The sequence below is a fragment of the Pelodiscus sinensis genome, chromosome 1 (assembly GCF_052426305.1).
Source record: "Pelodiscus sinensis isolate ZL-2025 chromosome 1, ASM5242630v1, whole genome shotgun sequence".
NCBI classification, from domain to species: domain Eukaryota; kingdom Metazoa; phylum Chordata; order Testudines; family Trionychidae; genus Pelodiscus; species Pelodiscus sinensis.
The window spans coordinates 79,573,129-79,592,207 of NC_143052.1; the positions used below are offsets into that span (position 1 = coordinate 79,573,129).

General features: G+C 44.1%; 1 protein-coding gene across 10 annotated transcripts in view; it reads right to left on the minus strand.

Moving 5' to 3' along the window:
• Positions 1-19,079, minus strand: part of POC1B (POC1 centriolar protein B) — a 105,365-nt gene that overhangs the window by 71,917 nt on the left and 14,369 nt on the right. For 8 of the 10 annotated variants that reach the window (XR_016350194.1, XR_016350196.1, XM_075932928.2 and 5 more), the window contains 6 exons: positions 18,285-18,456; positions 17,164-17,343; positions 8,986-9,093; positions 5,847-5,962; positions 3,158-3,291; positions 1,854-1,922 (listed from right to left, as the gene is read on the minus strand). Coding sequence is in view for 8 of the 10 variants with exons in the window: in XM_089780208.1 (XP_089636334.1) it covers positions 1,854-1,922; positions 3,158-3,291; positions 5,847-5,962; positions 8,986-9,093; positions 17,164-17,343; positions 18,285-18,456 (779 nt within the window). In the remaining 2 variants the exon portion in view is untranslated. The remainder of the gene's footprint in view (positions 1-1,853; positions 1,923-3,157; positions 3,292-5,846; positions 5,963-8,985; positions 9,094-17,163; positions 17,344-18,284; positions 18,457-19,079) is intronic. The other 2 variants (XM_075932946.2, XM_075932910.2) reach the window with 1 other exon arrangement.

Sequence of the window (19,079 nt, forward strand, 5' to 3'; positions counted from 1 at the left end):
TGTGATTTCAGATTTTTTTTTTTTAATTTCCTTTGAGTTCCCACAAATCATTTCTAGAAAAGGTGCCACATGAAGCAACATCTCTGGTTATTTGTATTTGACTCCGCTTGAGGATTAAATCAGTGGTGTCTTCTTCCTAATACTACTTGAGTCTTTAGTTTGAATTGTATTCTTTCAAGCTGTGTTTTCTATAGTAAAACTCCAGCGGTCTGGCATCCAATGGTCCGGCACTCCTGATGATCTGGCACACCTGGAACCCGGAAGTGCTCCAGGCAGCCGGACAATTAGAGCTGATCTGTCCCCGGCTTCCCCAGTTCAGCCGCTGCTGAAACTGACCAGCGGCTGACTCGGGGAAGCCGGGGGCAGAGCAGCTGGGGTGCTGCCGGGTTGGTCCCGCAGCGCTGAGGGGCGCATCCCCCTCACTCCACCCCAGACCCCTCATTGCCTCCCCTTCCAGTGGTCCGGCATATTTCATAATCTGGCACCCCTGGGTCCTAAAGGTGCCGGATTATCGGAAGTTTACTGTATTAGTTGTTGAGTAAAATTCTACTATTTTCTTCCCACCAACAAAATGCACTGCCAAAATATAAAACATATTTGTAGTAACTCCCTGGAGTGTTACTTCCACAAAGCAGTTGTCTGTGCCTGCATCAGGGGCTCCTATAACAGATTTTGTTCTTTTTTTGTTGCCCCAGAATACCGAGGAAGCATTTTACAGACTATGAAGTTCTAATCCAAGTGCTAGATCAGGGGAGGGCAAGATACGGTTCGTGTGCTGCATCCAGCCCACAGGCCGCCCGGCTGGAACCCTCAGGCACAAAGCAGCCAGCCACATCAGAACAGCCCCACACCTCTTTAAGCAACTGGCTGCTCCCTGTGCTTCTCTGCTCAGGGCACCAGGGGGAGGTAGAGAGTTTGCATGCTTCCCTCTGCCCTTCCCAGCAAAATCTCTCAGCTCCCCCACAGAAAAGTGCAGCCCTTGACCACATATCAAAAACCTGAAGTGGCCCCCAATCAAAAATTATTGTAGCCTCCTGTGCTAGATCATTTCCATCTTCCTTAATTGTGCCTTTTATTCTTTTACCATGTAAAGACCTGGAGTTGAAAAAAGGATTAATTATTTTACTGGCTGCTTTAATAAAACTTATTGTGCCTGGAATTATTTGATATGCTGTAAAAAAAAATCTAATGCTTTAGCTAATTTATATGCATCATCATAGAAATCATCTTTAGCAAAAGCACATTAGTAACAGCAAAATTAATTTCCCGCTGCGCACTTCTCAATAGATTTCTTTGAATTACTGTACAGTGACCCACATTGTTTCCTTGAACTTGAATAATTACTTCTGATGTCTTTCTTCTGCTATGGGACTCATAAAATACAAATGGAGGGCAGACCTGTGTGTGTGTGTGTGTGTGTGTGTGTGTGTGTGTGTGTGTGTGTGTGTGTGTGTGTGTGTGGGTGAAAGTAAAAATGTAATTTTATAGCACAAAACAAAAATACACAAATTAAATGTATATAAAAGCCAACCTAGAAATGATTAATTTCTAAATGATAATTACAGCACAGGTCCCTGTAAAATTAAAAGCAAGTAATTTTAAGGGTATTAATGGTAGAGGCAGTGATGAGTTACCAGAAGGATGGAATGATAGACAATTAACTCCTGCTCTGTGAACTAATTCACATAAGACAAAGGTCAGACATTGGTATTAATTATTGATTACCAAAAATATGCAAAAAAGTTCAAATAAGTCCATTGTAATTCTCAAGTTTCAAAACACTATTCAATCACTGAAATAAATATTGGAAGAATATTTTTTTTTCATATAGAACATCAATATTTTAAACAAACCTGAGCATCAGCTCCACCTGATGCAAATTTTTTCCCACCTTTAGAGAAGACCACAGAAAGCACAGGTCCCTGTAAAATTAAAAGCAAGTTCAGTAATTTGCTAAATTAATGTATTTGTATTAGTCTCTTTCTTCACAATGAAAGATAGATAACCTTTTATCTATTGTTCAAATGAACTCCAGAACTACAACTTTCTAATACTAATGTATACAGTCAAAGTGGATGAGATAATATTTTTATTGCACCACCTTCTGTTCATGAAAGAGATAAGCCTTCACCCTTTGTGAAGAGGAGGAGCTCTATACAGCTCAAAAGTTTGTCTCTTTCACTAACAGAAACTGGTTCAAAAAAACTATATCATCTCACCCATCTTATCGCTTTAATATTCTAGGACTAACTTTACTACAACACTGCAAAGAACTAACAAGAAACAGTCCTGCTGCAATGATGATTTCTATAAAATTAAAATTGAGAGGAAGATGAAGACTGCAAATCACAGGGAAATATTGGGTCGTGATTGCTGCTGTATTACCTGTTGTTCTAAACAACACTAGGTTTCCTATATACTTAATATTTCATACACTGTATATTTGATATTTTATAATAAATACCGGTAATTGTCAGAAAGTAGAGCTTGCTGCATATTAGGAAGACAGAAAAAGAAAATGGTGATAAGAAGGTTCTTCTTAAGAGTACCCACACACACTTCCATTAACTACAGATGATTTAAACAGCACATGTACTTATCTAGTAGATTGTGAACAACTAATCTGCAAATTATTGAAGAACAGAACCCTCTTGATTTCAGATATTAATTCAATATGAAAACTGATCTAGCAGTAAGCACAAACACAGTACAGCCACTTCCCGACTTACGAACTGGTTACGGACCAAGCAATTGGTTGTAACTCAGTTAATTCGTAAGTCAGACCCCATTGAGTTACACGTGACCGCGCTGTTCGTAAGCGCGGATCGCATTCGTAGCTCGGGGTCTGCCATTTACGACAGCTATGGTCGTAACTGCGAACGAGCGTAAGTTGACCACTCGCAACTCGGGGACCAGCTGTAGTCACATGACTGTCACTTATGATTATGCAATTTTTGTCAACTTGTGACAAGTTGCATTACTACAAGATTTCCCCGCCCCCCCCATAGGAAATGTCATGCATTGGCAAATAACTGCCATAATTAGCATATCATGCAAGTGTGTTATTTCTCCTTTAATGATGTTATTAAACATTTATAGAGATGATAAAATTCACTAACTTTTCAGTTTAAAAAAAAGTACTACAGTACTGCTCTACCTTGTGTCCATGAAGTGTATATATAAGTCTTCCTTCTAATAGATCCATAATTTTAAGGGTACCATCAGTAGAGGCAGTGATGAGATAGTTACCAGAAGGATGGAACGATAGACAATTAACTCCTGCTCTGTGAACTAATTAACATAAGACAAAATTCAGACACTGATATTAATTATTGGAAATAAAAAATCTGTGTCCTACAGTAGCTGCTTTCCAGTGCCCAAAACAGTAATCAACACCCATTATTACTGAGAGAAAAGAAAAACCAAAGTGAAGGAAAGCAGTTATGTAGTTCCATGCTAATACAACAGAAAAACTACAAAATGAAGAAAAATGTTGAAAGTCTAAAAAATAATGCTTTTATTTAAATAAAGGATGCAGACTTGTTTGCTTTCCACTTATCATGCGGCAGCAGTCAGGGGGCCCTTGGCTCTTTTGAATCACTGGGCATCAGGGAAGTTGTCCCTTTTGCCCCATCCGATTGGTGGGCTTTTTCTTGTGTAGGATATTTGTTGACATCATGTATTATATTTACCAAGATGCAGAAAGAAATGAGACACTAATAAATAACATGTTAAAAAAAAAAAATCAGGATACGAACAAAAAACACCACAAAGCAAAGGTTATTCTCAGCGCTTAATTCATACTATTAAACTTAAAATCCTTACGATCACCTACCAGTGAGTGTGCTTTCTGGTTCTAAGACCCAGTAACATGAGTTTAGCAGCAAAATAAAGCTTCAGTATTGAATGTCATCTCTTATTAGCCAAATTAAGATTCTTAAGATGACTTTCACAGCATGTGTCTTTTTTTAAACATGAATTCTTAAGATTATAGCAAATTCTCAACAGAATCTGCAAAACTATAGAACAATTTCTAAGGGATTAAGTTGAAATACACTGCAGTTTCATTCAAATTACATTCTTCTGAAAATGAAAAATATTGACAAAGAGAATATTGAGTTACTAAAACATTTAGAAGAGATTTATTTAATAAATATTAAATGTTAACGTTTTCCCCCTGTACTGTTAACTTCAGTCCTTGGAGAAAAAGGACTGATTCACATTAGTTGCACTGATACATCTTGATATAGTGAAATACTTCAGCACATAGCTAACTTCACTGGGACTATGCACAGGCTTATAGTTAAACGTATGTGCTTCACTGGAGCATGGCCTTTGTCCATCAGGGTGAGATGCAAGGAACATTCATTTCCTACTGACCACTTGACAGATCATTAGGTATCGGAGTTGATAGACAACAATGAGGTGTTGCAAGCCTTTCCAAAAATAGCTAGGTGTACTGTGGGATAGTTACCCATGGTGCACTCCTCGGTGCATCAAAGCAAGTGCTGCTAGTGTCCACTGACCAAATAAGGCTCATCAGTTAACCTTCACAGTTACATGTAGCTCCCTACCCCTGTGCTGCTGACTCTGATACAGAGAAGAGAAGTGGCACAAGTGGGCATTCGTACGCGCAGGGAGCCAGCTTAAAAGCCAGCTCCCTTCGTGTACTGGCTCCCGCAGAGCCACCTACCTATATCAGAGGCAGCAGCGCAGGAGGGAGAAACAGGTGGCTCCATGGGACTGGTACATGCAGGAAGCTGGCTTAAAATTTCAGCAGTTACATGTTTACTGAAATACACACATTTTAACACCCCTAATTAAAACTATGATTAATTGTGATTAATTTTTAATCACAATTTTTAGAGTTGATTGTGTGAGTTAACTGTGATTAACAGCCCTAATACTTACTGTTTTAAAGTTATTTTCTAATGTTAATCATTGCTTGCACATCTATATTTAAAGTCTGACAGTCAAAGAATAAGTAACTTGTCCAAGATGAGAGAACTACTCAGTGACATGGATAGCATTAAAAGATGGAAGTCTCGCGTTTTAATTATTCCTGCTCTAACCATGAGTCCACACTTTCTTAAAAGTTATGGTTATTAATCAACATCTTTCTTACAGCTGCTTATTATGTGATAAAGGAATGTAGCTCATGTCTTTTCAGAAACTAAAGATATCACTTTCACAATGGCCAGGTAATATTCTTCATTCAAAAAGACAGAAAATAGAACCGGTCTTCAAATCCAAGAGGCAGTGCGATTTTCTGCCAAGATAATTTCACAATTCTGCTGTTAAACTGAAGAAAATCAACCTTGTGTGGCTACTTAATTATTTCATTTTGAGAATAATTGCATCAGTCTTCTCTCAACAAGAATTAGCAGAAGAAAAATAATTCTTTAAAGTACTCTATAATAGTAGGAGATATACCATCTCATAGAACTGGAAGGGACCTTGAGAGGTCATCAAGTCCAGTCCCCTGTCCTCATAAAAGGACCAAGTACCATCCCTGACAGATTTGCCCTGATCCCTAAATAGCCCCCTCAAGGATTGAACTCTCCATCGTGGGTTTAGCAGGCCAATGCTCAAACCACTGAGCTATCCCTCTCCCTCAAATTTTTAAAAAACTTAAACAATGAAAAGTCTAGTAGCACCTTAAAGACTAACAAAACATGTAGATGGTAACATGAGCTTTCATGGACACAACCCACTTCTTCAGATTAAATTTAAATAAAGAATAGTTAAGGGAATAATCCTGAAAGTTACTAGATATTTTATTGCTTTCATTTAAAAAAAATTAAGTAAATCGAGTTAGTTACCCCATGATCTATATAAGCTTTTACCTCGGTAATGCTGCAGTAACTTGTTCATTCGAATATCCCAGAGCTTCACTATATGATTAGAACCTGCAGAAACTACACATGTACCACTTGGATTGAAATCAACATAGTTTGCAAACCTAGATGGAAATCATGAAAATACATTTAATGAATATTGCTGTTTTAAAAGAAATATCTACAAGTCAAGAGAATTAATATGATCATAAGAATGGCCATACTGTGTAAGAAAAATGATCTAACCAACCCAGTATCTTGTCTTCCGACGGTGGCCAATGCCAGAATCTTCAGAGGATAGGAACAGAAACAGATCAATCATCAAGTGATCCATGCCATCATTTACTCCCAACTTCTGGCTATCGGAGGTTTGGGACACCCAGGCCATGGGTTGCATCCCTGACCATCTTGGCAGAGAGCTATTGACCTATCCTCCATGAATTTCTTTTTTTTTTTTTCAACCTAATTCTATTTTTCACAACATCCCCTGACAATGAGTTTAAAGCACCTATTAATTTCTTATGTTATGTGACGAGTTAGGCAATACCTCCCTATTCACTCTCTCCTTACCACTGATGGTTTTAGAGACTTCTGTTATATTCTCCATTAATGGTCACTTTTCTAAGATTAAAAGTCCTAATTTCTACATTAAATGGAAACTGTTCCATACCCCTAATAATTTTTGTTGCCTTTCCAATATGTACTTTTTGAGATGGAGCAATCAGAACTAGATGCAGTATTCAAAGTGTGGGCATACTATTGATTTATAAAGTGCCGTTATGGTAGTCTCTCCATTTCCTAATGGTTTCTAGCATTGTTATCTTTTTTAACTTCTGCTGCACATTGAGTAGATGTTTTCAGAAAATTATCCGCTATGACTCCAAGATCAGTTTCTTGAGTGGTAACAGCTAATTTAGAGGCCAACATTTTGTATTTCTAGTTGGAATCAATGTTCCCTCTAATCTCTTCCATCCATGTACAGATTTTTTCCATCCATGTACAGAATAAATGTTTATGTGCACTGAGGCACATGCAAATGTGCACCACCAATAGAAACAAAAAACCTAGACATGGGTATTCTGTTATCAGCTGGGCAGCATTCAAATCTCTTTTGAGTGGCTACACAAGTACACAATTTACAGGGAACACTGATTGGGATTATATTTTCTCACATGCATTACTTTGTATTTATTGACATTGAATTTCATCTGCCATTTTGTTGCCTACTCATCAATTTTGCAAGATCCCGTTGTAACTCTTTGCAGTCAGTTTTGGACTTAATTATCTTCAGTAATTTTGTATTCTCTGCAAACTTTGCCAGCCGACTATTCACCCTTAGCAGAATCATTTATGAATATGACAAACAGTACCAGTCCCATACAAATTCTGTTTGTCGTCTTCTGTATTTTAATCGGTTCTAGTTCATGAGAGGACCTGTTCTGTTATCCCACGACTATTTACTTAAGAGCTTTTGGTGAAGGACCTATGTTCCCTCTAAGTTTTTCAATCCATGTGCTGAATACATTTTGTTCTGTGCACCAAGTCATGTGCAGCTGTGTATCACAAATTGAAACAGATGCTGCCTGCTGTGGGCACTCTGCTAATCAGCTGGGTGACACCTGAATCTCTCCCGGGCAGCCACCCAAGCGCTCAGCTTAGAGGGAACACTGTGAGGGACCTTGTCAAAGACTTTCTGAAAGACAAAGTACACTATGGCCACTGAATCACTCTTGTTCACGTATTAGTTGACCTTCTCAAAAAAATTCTAATAGATTAATGAAGTCGGATTTCCCTTTACACAAGCCATACTGACTTTCAACTTCTCATCTATGAATCTAATAGTTCAGGTCTTTACTATAATTTGGATAAATTTGCCTGGCTTATGAGCCTGTAATCACCAGGATCACCTCTGCAGACTTTTTAAAAATTGAGTTACATTACCTGCACATCAGTCATCAGGTACAGAATAGGCCTAGAAGCAAATAGTCAACAAGTCCCTTCACTAGTCCCTTCCCCCCCCATCAGAAGCAGAAAAGGGAGGGGGTGGCAGAAAAGGGGAGAAGGGGAACAGGAGCCAGTGCTGTGGGGAGTCAGTTTAAAAGCCAGTTCCCCCCAGCACCATGTCTACGGTGGGACCGGGGAGGCAGGGAGTTAGTGGGAACTGGGCGTGAGGCGGGAATCAGCTGATTCCCAGCTTGCACCCAGTCCCAGATACTGCGCCTCTGCTTTTAAAATATATTAAGAGCTGGCAGGGTTAACCCTACTGGCTCTTAATACATTTAAAAAGCAGAGGCACAGTGAGGGAGACCCAGCACGAGACAGAACCCCTTATTCCCAGCTCGCAGCAATTCCCCCCACTATGCACCAGCCTTTTAAATGTATTAAGAGCCTGCTAGCTCTTAAAACATTTAAAAGACAGAGCTGCAGTGGGGTAAGCTCCCAGCTTGCTGCAGCTTCCCCACTTATCAACTAATCAATGGAAATTCCATAACCTAGTCGATTAGTTGATTAAATTTAACATGACTAGTATAGAAGTCAATTTAAGCAATAGTTGACATACCACAGTTAGTAGTTCTGAAAATTAATATTTTAATTTCTTCCTAACTCTTAGTTGAATATCCTCTAGTCCTGGTGGCTTGGCACCATTTAATTTATAAGTTTAGTCTAGAACCTCTTCTCCTGACACTTCAATCTGGAACAGTTCCTCAGATTTGTGACCTAAAAAGAACAGCTAACTATGCCAATGGAATGGGAGGGTTCAGTTGGCACAGTGACTTGGAAACCTCAAATTAGAAGTTAAGCTACCTCTACACCACAGTGGGAACTGACTTTCTGAGACTGATCCACTAACAGTTGATTTAGCAGTTCTAATGAAGACCTGCCAAATCGACCATAGATTGCTCTGCTGTTGACAAGAAGAATAAGGTAAGTCAATGGGATTTTCTCACATGAAGCCCATGCAGTAACTCCAAAGTATATTGATTCCAGCTATGTTATTCATGTAGCTAAAGTTGCATATCTTAGGTCAACTTTCTGCAACTTAAGGCTGCATAAAGATGTTGATGAAATTTCACTTAAGACAGCACAAAAGATGAACTTCATAGTACGCTAAATTTACTTCTGCACTCTTCTGTTGTATGACACTTACCCTTCAAAGTCTGTAAAGCTATCAACACATATTTTATTTGTTGCATCCCAGATTTTAACAGTTTTATCCTCACTGCAAGATGCTATTAATCTTCCATCAGGTGAAAATCTGTAAAATATAAAAAAAAAACTATTTAAGTAGTATCAAATATTCAATAATACGGATAACTCAATAGTAAATAAATAGTAAAAAGCATTTTGTAGGACAATCTATTTTCAATTTAAGGGTGTAATACCGAAGAATTTCAAGTTGGAGATGTTAAAAAGCAGGGTATTTTTATAAACATGAAAACGCTGAAATTTTCAGTGGTTACATGTTTACCTATTGGGGAGGGGGAAAAGGCTCTTTGGGAGCCAGTGTACACGGGGAGCCAGCTTTTAAGCTCACTCTCCATGAGCACCAGCTCCTGTGGAGTCAATTGTCCCCTGCAACTTCCCTGCGCTGCTGCCTCTATCAGCAGCAGTGCGAGGTGGGGGGGCAGATGGCTCCCCAGGAACCAAAGCTTGCAGAGAACGGGTTTAAAAGCTTGCTCCTCATGATCATTGGCTCCTGCCTGCCTCCCCCCAATGCTGCTGCCTTTGCCACTTCCCACATCATTTAATAAAAAAAAAAAAAAAAAAACCTTCTACCCATGAAATCTAAAAACTAAAATATTATTTTAAAACATCCATATACCTGAATAGGTGTGAGGGGAGAAGAAGAGGTTACTTACCTCATAACTGTTGTTCTTCAAGATGTGTTGCTCATGTCCATTCTGATTAGGCGTATGTGCGCCACATGCACAGATTCCGGAGGTTTTTTCCCTTAGCAGTGATCATAGGGCCAGCAATGAGCCCCCTGGAGTGGCCCTGGTATACTGATGCATATATACCCCTGCTGGCCCCTCCACTCTCTTAGTTCCTTCTTGCTGGCTCCTTCCGACAAGGGGAGATGGATGGGATACAGAATGGACACGACACATCTCGAAGAACAACAGTTACGAGGTAAGTAACCTCCTCCTCTTCTTTGAGTGCTTGCTCATGTCCATTCTGATTAGGTGAATCTAGGGCTGGACTAAGGGGTGGGCTAGCAGGGCAGCTGCCCGGGGCGCCAACCTACGGGGGGCGCCCGGATCCCGGAGGGCTGCAGTGGCCACCCAGGGTGGGAGCCACATTAACCCCGACAGCACCGGCCAGCAGCACCCTTCCCCCCGTGGCCGCAGGGCCCTGAATGGCCAGGCGCAGCCCGCCCGGGGCTGCACGCCATCGACGGTGGCCAGAAGACTGGGCAGCGCATGCGCCGTGCGTCCACCCACGCACCCCGGGGGCGGTCCTGCGCATGCGTCATGCACCTGGAGGCGGGGCTGCTCGTCCCGGGGGTGGGCCCATGCATGCGTCATGCGCCTGGAGGTGGGGCCGTGCATCCTGGGGGCAGCGCCATGCGCCAGGGCCCAAGGCACTAAAATGGCTCAGGCCGGCCCTGTGCGAATCCCTAGCCTTTCCCCTGGAAGCGGGGTTGGAATGTGACTCCTGACTATCCTTCTATAGACCTGAGAACTGCCGCCCCAACTGTGGCATCCTCTCTAGCCTGCTGCATGATCGCGTAGTGTTCTACAAATGTGTTCATCGATGACCTCGTGGCGGCCCTACAAATTTCCAAAATCGGCACATGCGCCAAGAACGCTGCCACGGTCGCCTGCACTCTCATGGAATGAGCAGTTAACAGTGGTGCAGGTTTGCCTGCAACCTCATAGCATGCCCGGATACAAGATGTGATCCATGAGGAGATGCACTGCACGGAGACGGGCAGCCCTTCATTCTTTCAGCTATAGAAATAAACAACTGTGGTGACTTTCTGAATTCCACTGTCCTGTCTATAAAATGCCAATGCTCTCCTGACATCCAAACAGTGCAATGCCTGTTCCTTGGGTGTGGAGTGTGGCTTAGGATAAAATACCGGTAGGAAAATGTCCTGGGGGAGGTAAAAATGGGAGACCACCTTAGGTAGAAATCCCAGGTGGGAACGCATTCTCACTTTGTCTTTAAAGAAAACTGTGTAAGGGGGCTCTGAAGTCAACACTCTAAGTTCGGACATCCTTCTAGTGAAGTAATAGCCACTAGGAAAGCCACCTTATAGGACAAGTGCTTCAAGGAGCACGAGGCTAGAGGCTCGAAAGGGGCCTTCATGAGCCATGTCAGGACCAGGTTAAGGTCCCAGGGTGGCACAGGTGGAGGTTTATATGGGAGCAGTCTTTCCACTCCATTCAGAAACCATTTGACCATAGCATTTGTAAATATCAATCTTTGGCCCTCCCCTGGGTGAAAGGCCACTATTGCCGCCAGGGTTAGCACCGATTCTCCAGATACTTAAAGAAAAAACAGGAAGGGGGGTGGGAGACAGAGCATCATTCTCTTCCCCGTCCCCCTCCCCCGCCTTTCCCTTCTATTTATTTTGAGTTTTCAAATCCCCTAATCATAACTCCGGTCATCTGAAGAAGTGGGCTGTGTGACGACGTGTTGGGGTTCCCCCGCCTCCTGCACCCCCGGAATGGCACGAACAGACTCCACCAGCCAGTAGAATAGAGGTGGTTTATTGCTTCTCCAGCATACAGCACAGCACAGATGTCATCAGGTTACAGGGCAGGCCTAGGATGCCTCAGCCCCCCTTGATATGGGGGGGAGGGGAGTCTCGGCTTCTAAACCCCCCAGCCTGTTGCTGAGGCTGCTTCCTCCATCCTCCCAGACAGACACTTAACTAACTCTCCTCCAGCTCTGCCCCACAGACAGGGCAGCATCCACCTTCCTTTGTTCCTTTCCATTGGGGTTAGCTGGTCAGACAGGTTGAGATACCCTCTTTGCATAGTGACTCATTGCCTGTCTTGCTCGGTGGTGCTACAGACAGTGGCCAGTGAGTTAGCAAGTTACCTGCCACTACGTCACAGTTCTCCCCCCTCCAAGAGCGAACTGAGCAGGGTCACTCTGCTCATGACCTAGGGAAGTCCGGGTCCTCTGTGTGGGAACCCGCCCTGGGGACATGGGTGCTCCCCTTGTCTTGGGCCGGCCGCGGCGAGGCCCCACATGAATTGGCTTCCCTCTGTCCACTCGCCGCACCGCTCCGGGGGGACTGGCACAGGCCTGTTCTCTGTGGTCGCACCCACCCTTCCGCTGGCCTTGATCTCTGGCCGGGGTCTCTCGGGCCGGGGCCATAAGCCCAGCGAGCCTTCTCTGGATAGGCAGGGCAGCTTCTACACCCGACACTCCATCCGGGGCGGGGGGGGGGGGGTCTTCCCCTCCCATAACTCTCTCAGCGAGCCCAGAGGATCCTCTATATGGGGTAGAGACCCCCAAGCTGCTTTCCTCCTGTCTTGGGCCTTCCCGCCCCTCTGGCAGGAGTCGCAGGACCGGCAGTATCGCTGCACGGCTGCAAACATCCCCGGCCAGTAGAAGTGTTGGAGCAGCCTCAGCCGGGTGCTCCGGATCCCCCAGTGGCCCGCAACGGGGACGTCGTGGGCCAAATACAGCAGCTTGAGGCGATACTTTTGGGGGACGACCAGCTGCCGCTGGACCCCCCATGCCCTCATCTTCCTGGGGGGAAGCCATTCCCGGAACAGGAATCCCCGCTCCCACCGGAATCTCTCCTGGCCACCTCCTCCCAGGGGCTGAGCTGCACAGAGGCCAGCCTGGTCCCTCAGCCTCTGCAAGGAGGGGTCTGCCTGCACCTCAGCCTGGAATTCAGCCGCTGAGGCAGGGATCGGGACCTGTTCCCCACCTTTGCCTAGGTCCGGAGTCCCAGCCTGGCTGGACCCCGTGTCCGCTGGGATAGGACCCTGAGGACTCTGCCGGGAGTCCTTCCCTGAACCCAGGTTGCCAGCCCCCTGCTGGCTCTGGCTACGGATGGTGACTAGAGCCCGCTGGGATTCCTGGGGCCACTCCTCTAGGTCATTTTCCATCAGCACCTCGGTGGGCAAGTGCGGGTGCACCCCCACTTCCTTGAGACCTTCCTTGGCCCCCCATTTCAGATGCTCCCGGGCTACAGGCACCTTAAACGGGGACCCGTCTATGCCCTTCAGGGTCAGCTGCATGTGGGGTAGTATCCGGTCTGGGCCCACTATATCGGATCGGGCCAGCATCACCTCCGCCCCCGTGTCCCAGAAGCCCGTCACCTTCCTGCCATCCACCTCCAGGGGTATGAGGCACTCGCTCCGCAGGGGCCACCTTGCCCCCACCCGGTACATGGAGAAATCCACCTCCCGAGGGTCAGGCCTCCCAGGGGAGGTGCACTGAGCATCCTTCCCCTCTCTCTGAGCTGAGGTTTGCCTGCCAGCCCCTGCCTCTGGGGCAGCCTGCCCTTCCTCCCGCCCCAGCCAGTTAACCCTGGAAAGTCCCAGGTCATGGGACCTGGTGCACTGAGCCCTCTTGTGGCTTTTTTGCGATGGCAAGTTAGGCTTTGGGCTTTCTTTGTCCAGGCCCTGGCTGGTTCTCTGGGGCACAGACAACCTGTTCCTTGGGCTCGCCTCGTAGTTGACTCCCTCTGTCACTCAGCCGAGATCCGGTCTCTGCGCGATTCCCTTTCTCTCCGGGACTCCCGTTCACACCCAGACCGGCTCTCCGTGAACTCATCTGCCAGCCTCCCGGCCTCCTTGAGCCACAGCCTCAGTTTGGGTGGGCACGCTTCATACAATTGCTCCATCATGACCAGCTTGAGCAGCTCCTCTGCGGCCTGGGTTCCGACTCCAGACACCCACTTGCGGCAGTATTGCGCCAGGCGGGAGGCCAGATCCACATACATCTCCTGTGGCTCCTTCTGCACCCCCGGAACTTCTTCCTGTACATCTCGGGGGTCAGCCCGAACTTGTGCAGCAGGGCCTCCTTGACTCGGTTGTAATCCCCTGGCTGTAGGTTCTCCAGCTGACTGAGCACTCCGGCCGCTTCCTGGTTCAGTGCGGGGATGAGCTCCTGCAGCCAGTCAGCTGGGGGGACCGTTGCAGTCCACAGTCCCTCTCAAAGGAGCTGAGGAACCCGTCTATGTCGCCCATGTCCTTCACTTGGGCCACCACGAGCCTCTCCAAGCGTCTGGCAGTCCCGAGACCCTGGGGCCCATCCACTCTTGGCACAGCCAGTGCCCCGCCGATTCTCCACTCTGCCATGGCCAACTCATGCTGTCGCTGCCTCTCTCGATCTTGGTGCTCCTTCTCTTGGTCCTGGCGGTCCCTCTCTCGGTCCTCTACTTCCAATTGCTTGATCCGCAGCTGGATCTCCAGCCGCTGCAGCTCTGCTGGGCTGGCCCCTGCCCTAGATAGGCTACAGCTTGCAGGCCTCCTGGGGGAAGCTGTCTCATCTCTCAGGTGGGTTCCAGCGCTCCTCCCCCTCTCTGAGCCTGACACACTCTCAGGAGGAGTCTGGCTGCTCCCCCTGGGGACAAGATCCTGGCCCTGTGGCTGGTCATTCTCTTCCAGCTGGGTAATCAGCTGGGCCTTGGTTGCTTTCTGCACAGGCAAGCCCCTCTCTCTGCACAGCTTCACCAGCTCTGCCTTCAAGAGTCGGGCATAGGCCATCTGCCCACTGGTCCCCTCGGTGCAGACTCACCAGTCTAGTGCTGCAGTGCCCCAAGATTCCCAGGAACCGCTTCGCTCTGTCTCCAGTACACCTGGCTCCAGGGCTCTTGCTTCTACTGCGCCTTGTCGCTCGCCGCTGGGAGCTCCATCCACGGGGTGCAGTGCATCCCACCCGACACCAGTGTGACGACGCGTTGGGGCTCCCCCGTCTCCTGCACCCCGAAATGGCACGGACAGACTCCACCAGCCAGTAGAATAGAGGTGGTTTATTGCTTCTCCAGCATACAGCACAGCACAGATGTCATCAGGTTACAGGGCAGGCCTAGGATGCCTCAGCCCCCCTTGATATGGGGGGGAGGGGAGTCTCGGCTTCTAAACCCCCCAGCCTGTTGCTGAGGCTGCTTCCTCCATCCTCCCAGACAGACACTTAACTAACTCTCCTCCAGCTCTGCCCCACAGCCAGGGCAGCATCCACCTTCCTTTGTTCCTCTCCACGGGGGTTAGCTGGTCAGACAGGTTGAGATACCCTCTTTGCATAGTGACTCATTGCCTGTCTTGCTCGGTGGTGCTACAGACAGTGGCCAGTGAGTTAGCAAGTTACCCCCCACTACATCACAGGCTGTATCCACAAAAGCTCATGATACCATCTACATGTTTTGTTAGTCTATAAAATGCTACCAGACCATTTGTTGTTTTTTTCTGTAACAGACTAACTCGGCTACCCCCTTAAGCTCCCAGACAAGAAGAATGCGGGTTGCCACAGGGCATATGGTTTGAGCAGGCACCACAGGGCTTAAAGCCTTGGGGCCCTGGCATCCCCTCCCCTGCTGGGAGAGTCCCGCTGAGCTCTTTATCCACTGATTGAACTATTTACACTACCTAACAACTACTTAACAGATATTTAACTACTGAAACTAACTATAATACAAACAACAGATAAGAAAAACTACTACAGGACCGGCTGATAGGCCTAACACACGCTCCAGCTACTGTCACAGGCGATAAGAAGGAACAGAGAGTGGAGGGGCCAGCAGGGATATATATGCACCCGTATACCCGCGCCACTCCAGGGGGCTCCCTGCTGGCCCTATGGATACTGCTAAGGGATAAAAGCTCCAGAATCATGCATGCGGCGCGCATCCACCTAATCAGAATGGACATGAGCAAGCACTCGAAAAAGAACAATGACTTGTAGGTTGAAATCAAGTATAAAAGTTTGAGCTCTAAAGGAGAATTTTGCTGAAAAATTATAAGCAAGGGGAAACAGAGTCATATTAGAACTCTGCATTTAAAATTTAAACTAAGGTTCTCTCTACCATTAATATTTTAATGGTATTAAAAACATATACTGTACATCCTTGGGAGTCTTTTCCAAGTCTTTTAAAATTAACAATGACTGTTACCCTTAACTCCAAAACTAGCTAATCTGGATTTTTTTGGTTTTTATTTTTAAAACCATTTTTTCAGTAATTGAAATCAGACTTATTAGTTTAGTTTCTTTTGTAACTGTTACTTCTTTTTTAAATACAGGTGCAGTACTGCACTTCCATAATGCTCTGTCAGTTTTCAAATCTGATTTCCTTATGTTTCTGTTCTTCTCTTCACCAGTTGAGTCTTCTAGTGTTCTACAGTGAATTTCATCATGCACTGTTCACCAGAATATATTAATTTTTTTCAGTATCCAATATCAATGCTGATACTAAATAAATAATTGATGTACCTCTCCATTAGAACCAAGCAGAACAGTAATGGTCAATAGTAATGGGTTCTCATTACCCTTGTAGATTTGCTCTGTCTTTAAGTAGTGAGCTCTCCCTATTTTTTGCTTTATTTAAAGAGAGACACATGATGAACAAGATAATGTCTTTTACTGGGCCACATTCTGATGTTGAGACACAAGTTTTTGAACTGCGCAGAGCTCCTCTTCTTCTGAAGAGCTCTGTGTGGCTTGAAAGCTCAGCTCTTTCACCAACAGAAGTTGGCCCAATAAAGACTATACCTCATCCGCTCTTGTGTTATTCCCAGGATATGAGAGCGACAATCTAAAAACTGCAACCAACCATGTATTTTAAAACATTTTCTGGGGCCTTTTCCAATTCTGTAAGTCATAAATAATAACCTGATTTGTACTTTGTACTGGTAACCATCCCTATGTAACATAAGTATCTGAAGAGTAAAGAGAGAAACAGGAATTTGAAAGAAACCCCATGTTTTAGCTTTTCTGTGTACATAAATTTCAAACAATTACACACACAACATATAGGAAAAACAGGATACAAATTCTTCAAAAAATTCCCATACCTATTGTTCTTTTTAATATTTCTTTCATATCAAGTAGATATACTTAAGTATTACAGCCCAGCTATTCAAAGGTAATTATGCATTGCTGAGTTTGATGTACAAAATCTTATTGATTTAGAAGTCTAAATTTCATTTCAACAGGGATTTAGGCACTTATAAACCCAAATTCTAGCAACTGGCAATGGGATTTTATCTGCTAAATCAGTTTAACATTGTATGCTGAGCTCAGCAACACTAAAGTACCTTTAGAAATCTGGGCATAAAAATGACCTGTTGGAAATTCTAAACAAAGCACTTGGCAATAATTCTACTCCTTTACAAACTCACTATGAAAGAACACTCACTTGGCACAGCGAACCCAGTGTGTGTGCTGGAACAAGGAAAACAAAAGCCGCTGACGGTGAACACTCCATACTTTTATTGATTTGTCATTGGATGCTGTAACTAGGAACTGGCCATCATGTGAGAAGTTCACACTGCGGACAGGTGCAGTATGGGCTTTCAGGGCTGAAGATTCTCCATGACTGAAAATATACATTAATATTTTACATAATATTTCCCTTGTGAAGGACATACAACTCAATACACAATATAACTGACACGGATTAAAAGATAAAAATCAATCTATTTTTCCTGTACACACCCAGTCCAGACCACAAGAACAATTTCTTGGTAAATCCTGATTACTGTCTTTAGACAAAGCCACTCAATGCATTTTGAAAAAACACATTTTCTAATTTAGTAGAAGTTTATTTATCTAAATGACTAATACTACAAACTATATATTTATGTTAGTCTCTAAGATGCCATAGGACTAGTTGTTTTTAAAGTTACAGCTAGCTCTCTGGGACTAAAAAATGAAAGTCCTTTGCTTTGCCAGCATTTAGCTTGCTACTTAGTTCTGAAGACATTATTTAATGAAATAAGATTACTACAGAATATTAGAGAATTAGATTAATATTAAATTAATGTCAGAAAAGATTACTACAGAATATTACAATATTTTAAGAGTGAATGTAAACATTAGTCACTGCTGTAAAATGTCCTTAAAATATTTTTGTTCATAATCACTACCATTTTTCCTTAAAGGAACAGACAAATTTTGAATGAATAAAACTTGCTGTGTTGTCTTGGCTTCCTTTGTGACTTGCCCCCTAATTGCATATGAATGCACAGGAACGATACAACTCCCACTTAAGTAAATATATCCTTTGAGTTTGAAAGAAAGGCTGCCACGCACTTATGCATACCTATCTTCAGCTGAGGCCTTCTAGTTTCTGTACTCCTATAGAATTGCAGAGGAACCAAGACAACAAAGAACCTTGCTTCCAACTGCTCCTAAACTCCCATTATTCCTCACATCCACCTGATGTGGGAGAGAGTAGTAATACACAGAACTAAATTTTCTGTGATATTGGTAAGGCAGTATCAAAAAACATAAACAATATACTTCAGTTGTACTCACATACAGGGAATCCACAGTCTGATAGTCCGATCTTGAGAAGCAGATGCCAAGAGGTGCCCATCTGGTGAAAACTGTACACTGGTTACAGCTTCCACATGACCCACAAATCTGAAAGCTCTGGACTGTGGCCTCAAATTCCAGATCATAAGAAACCTATCCAAAGAAGATGAGGCTGGCAAAAAAATAATTTGAAAGCTATTTTCTGTTAAAACAAACAATTAGATCACTTGAAATAATAAAAACTTTGATCATTACTCATGTTTAAAAAGACACATGTATTATAAATACATACTTAACCAGTGATACTACCTTAAACTCCATTATCAATAATAATCTGTTAATTTCTAATTCAGAAATAAAATGACACAAAATGCCTACAAAACAACGACAGCAGATTTTGTCAGTGTCACTGAATTTATTATCTATTTAATGTTTTGAGAACTATGTTTGATCTAGTGGCCATAGTATGACATGTAGGAGCCAGGAACTCAATCACAAATTTTAAGACTAACATAGGCTCAAACAAATCACCACTAAATGTTCTCATCTCTAAAATGAGGACATTAATTTTTGAAGTTACTGAGCAAATACGTTTGCAAAGCACTTTGAATACAAAAAATACTATAAATATTCCAATAATTATAACAGATTTGACAATGCTGAACAAAATGTAAAGCATCTGGAAACAGGATATCAAACACGGTCTTTTCTACCTTCAGCTATTTAAAGTCACATTAGCTAAATTTTCACAGATGGGTGCTGAAAGGTGAGTCTCTACTGTGGGATCTTCAAAGA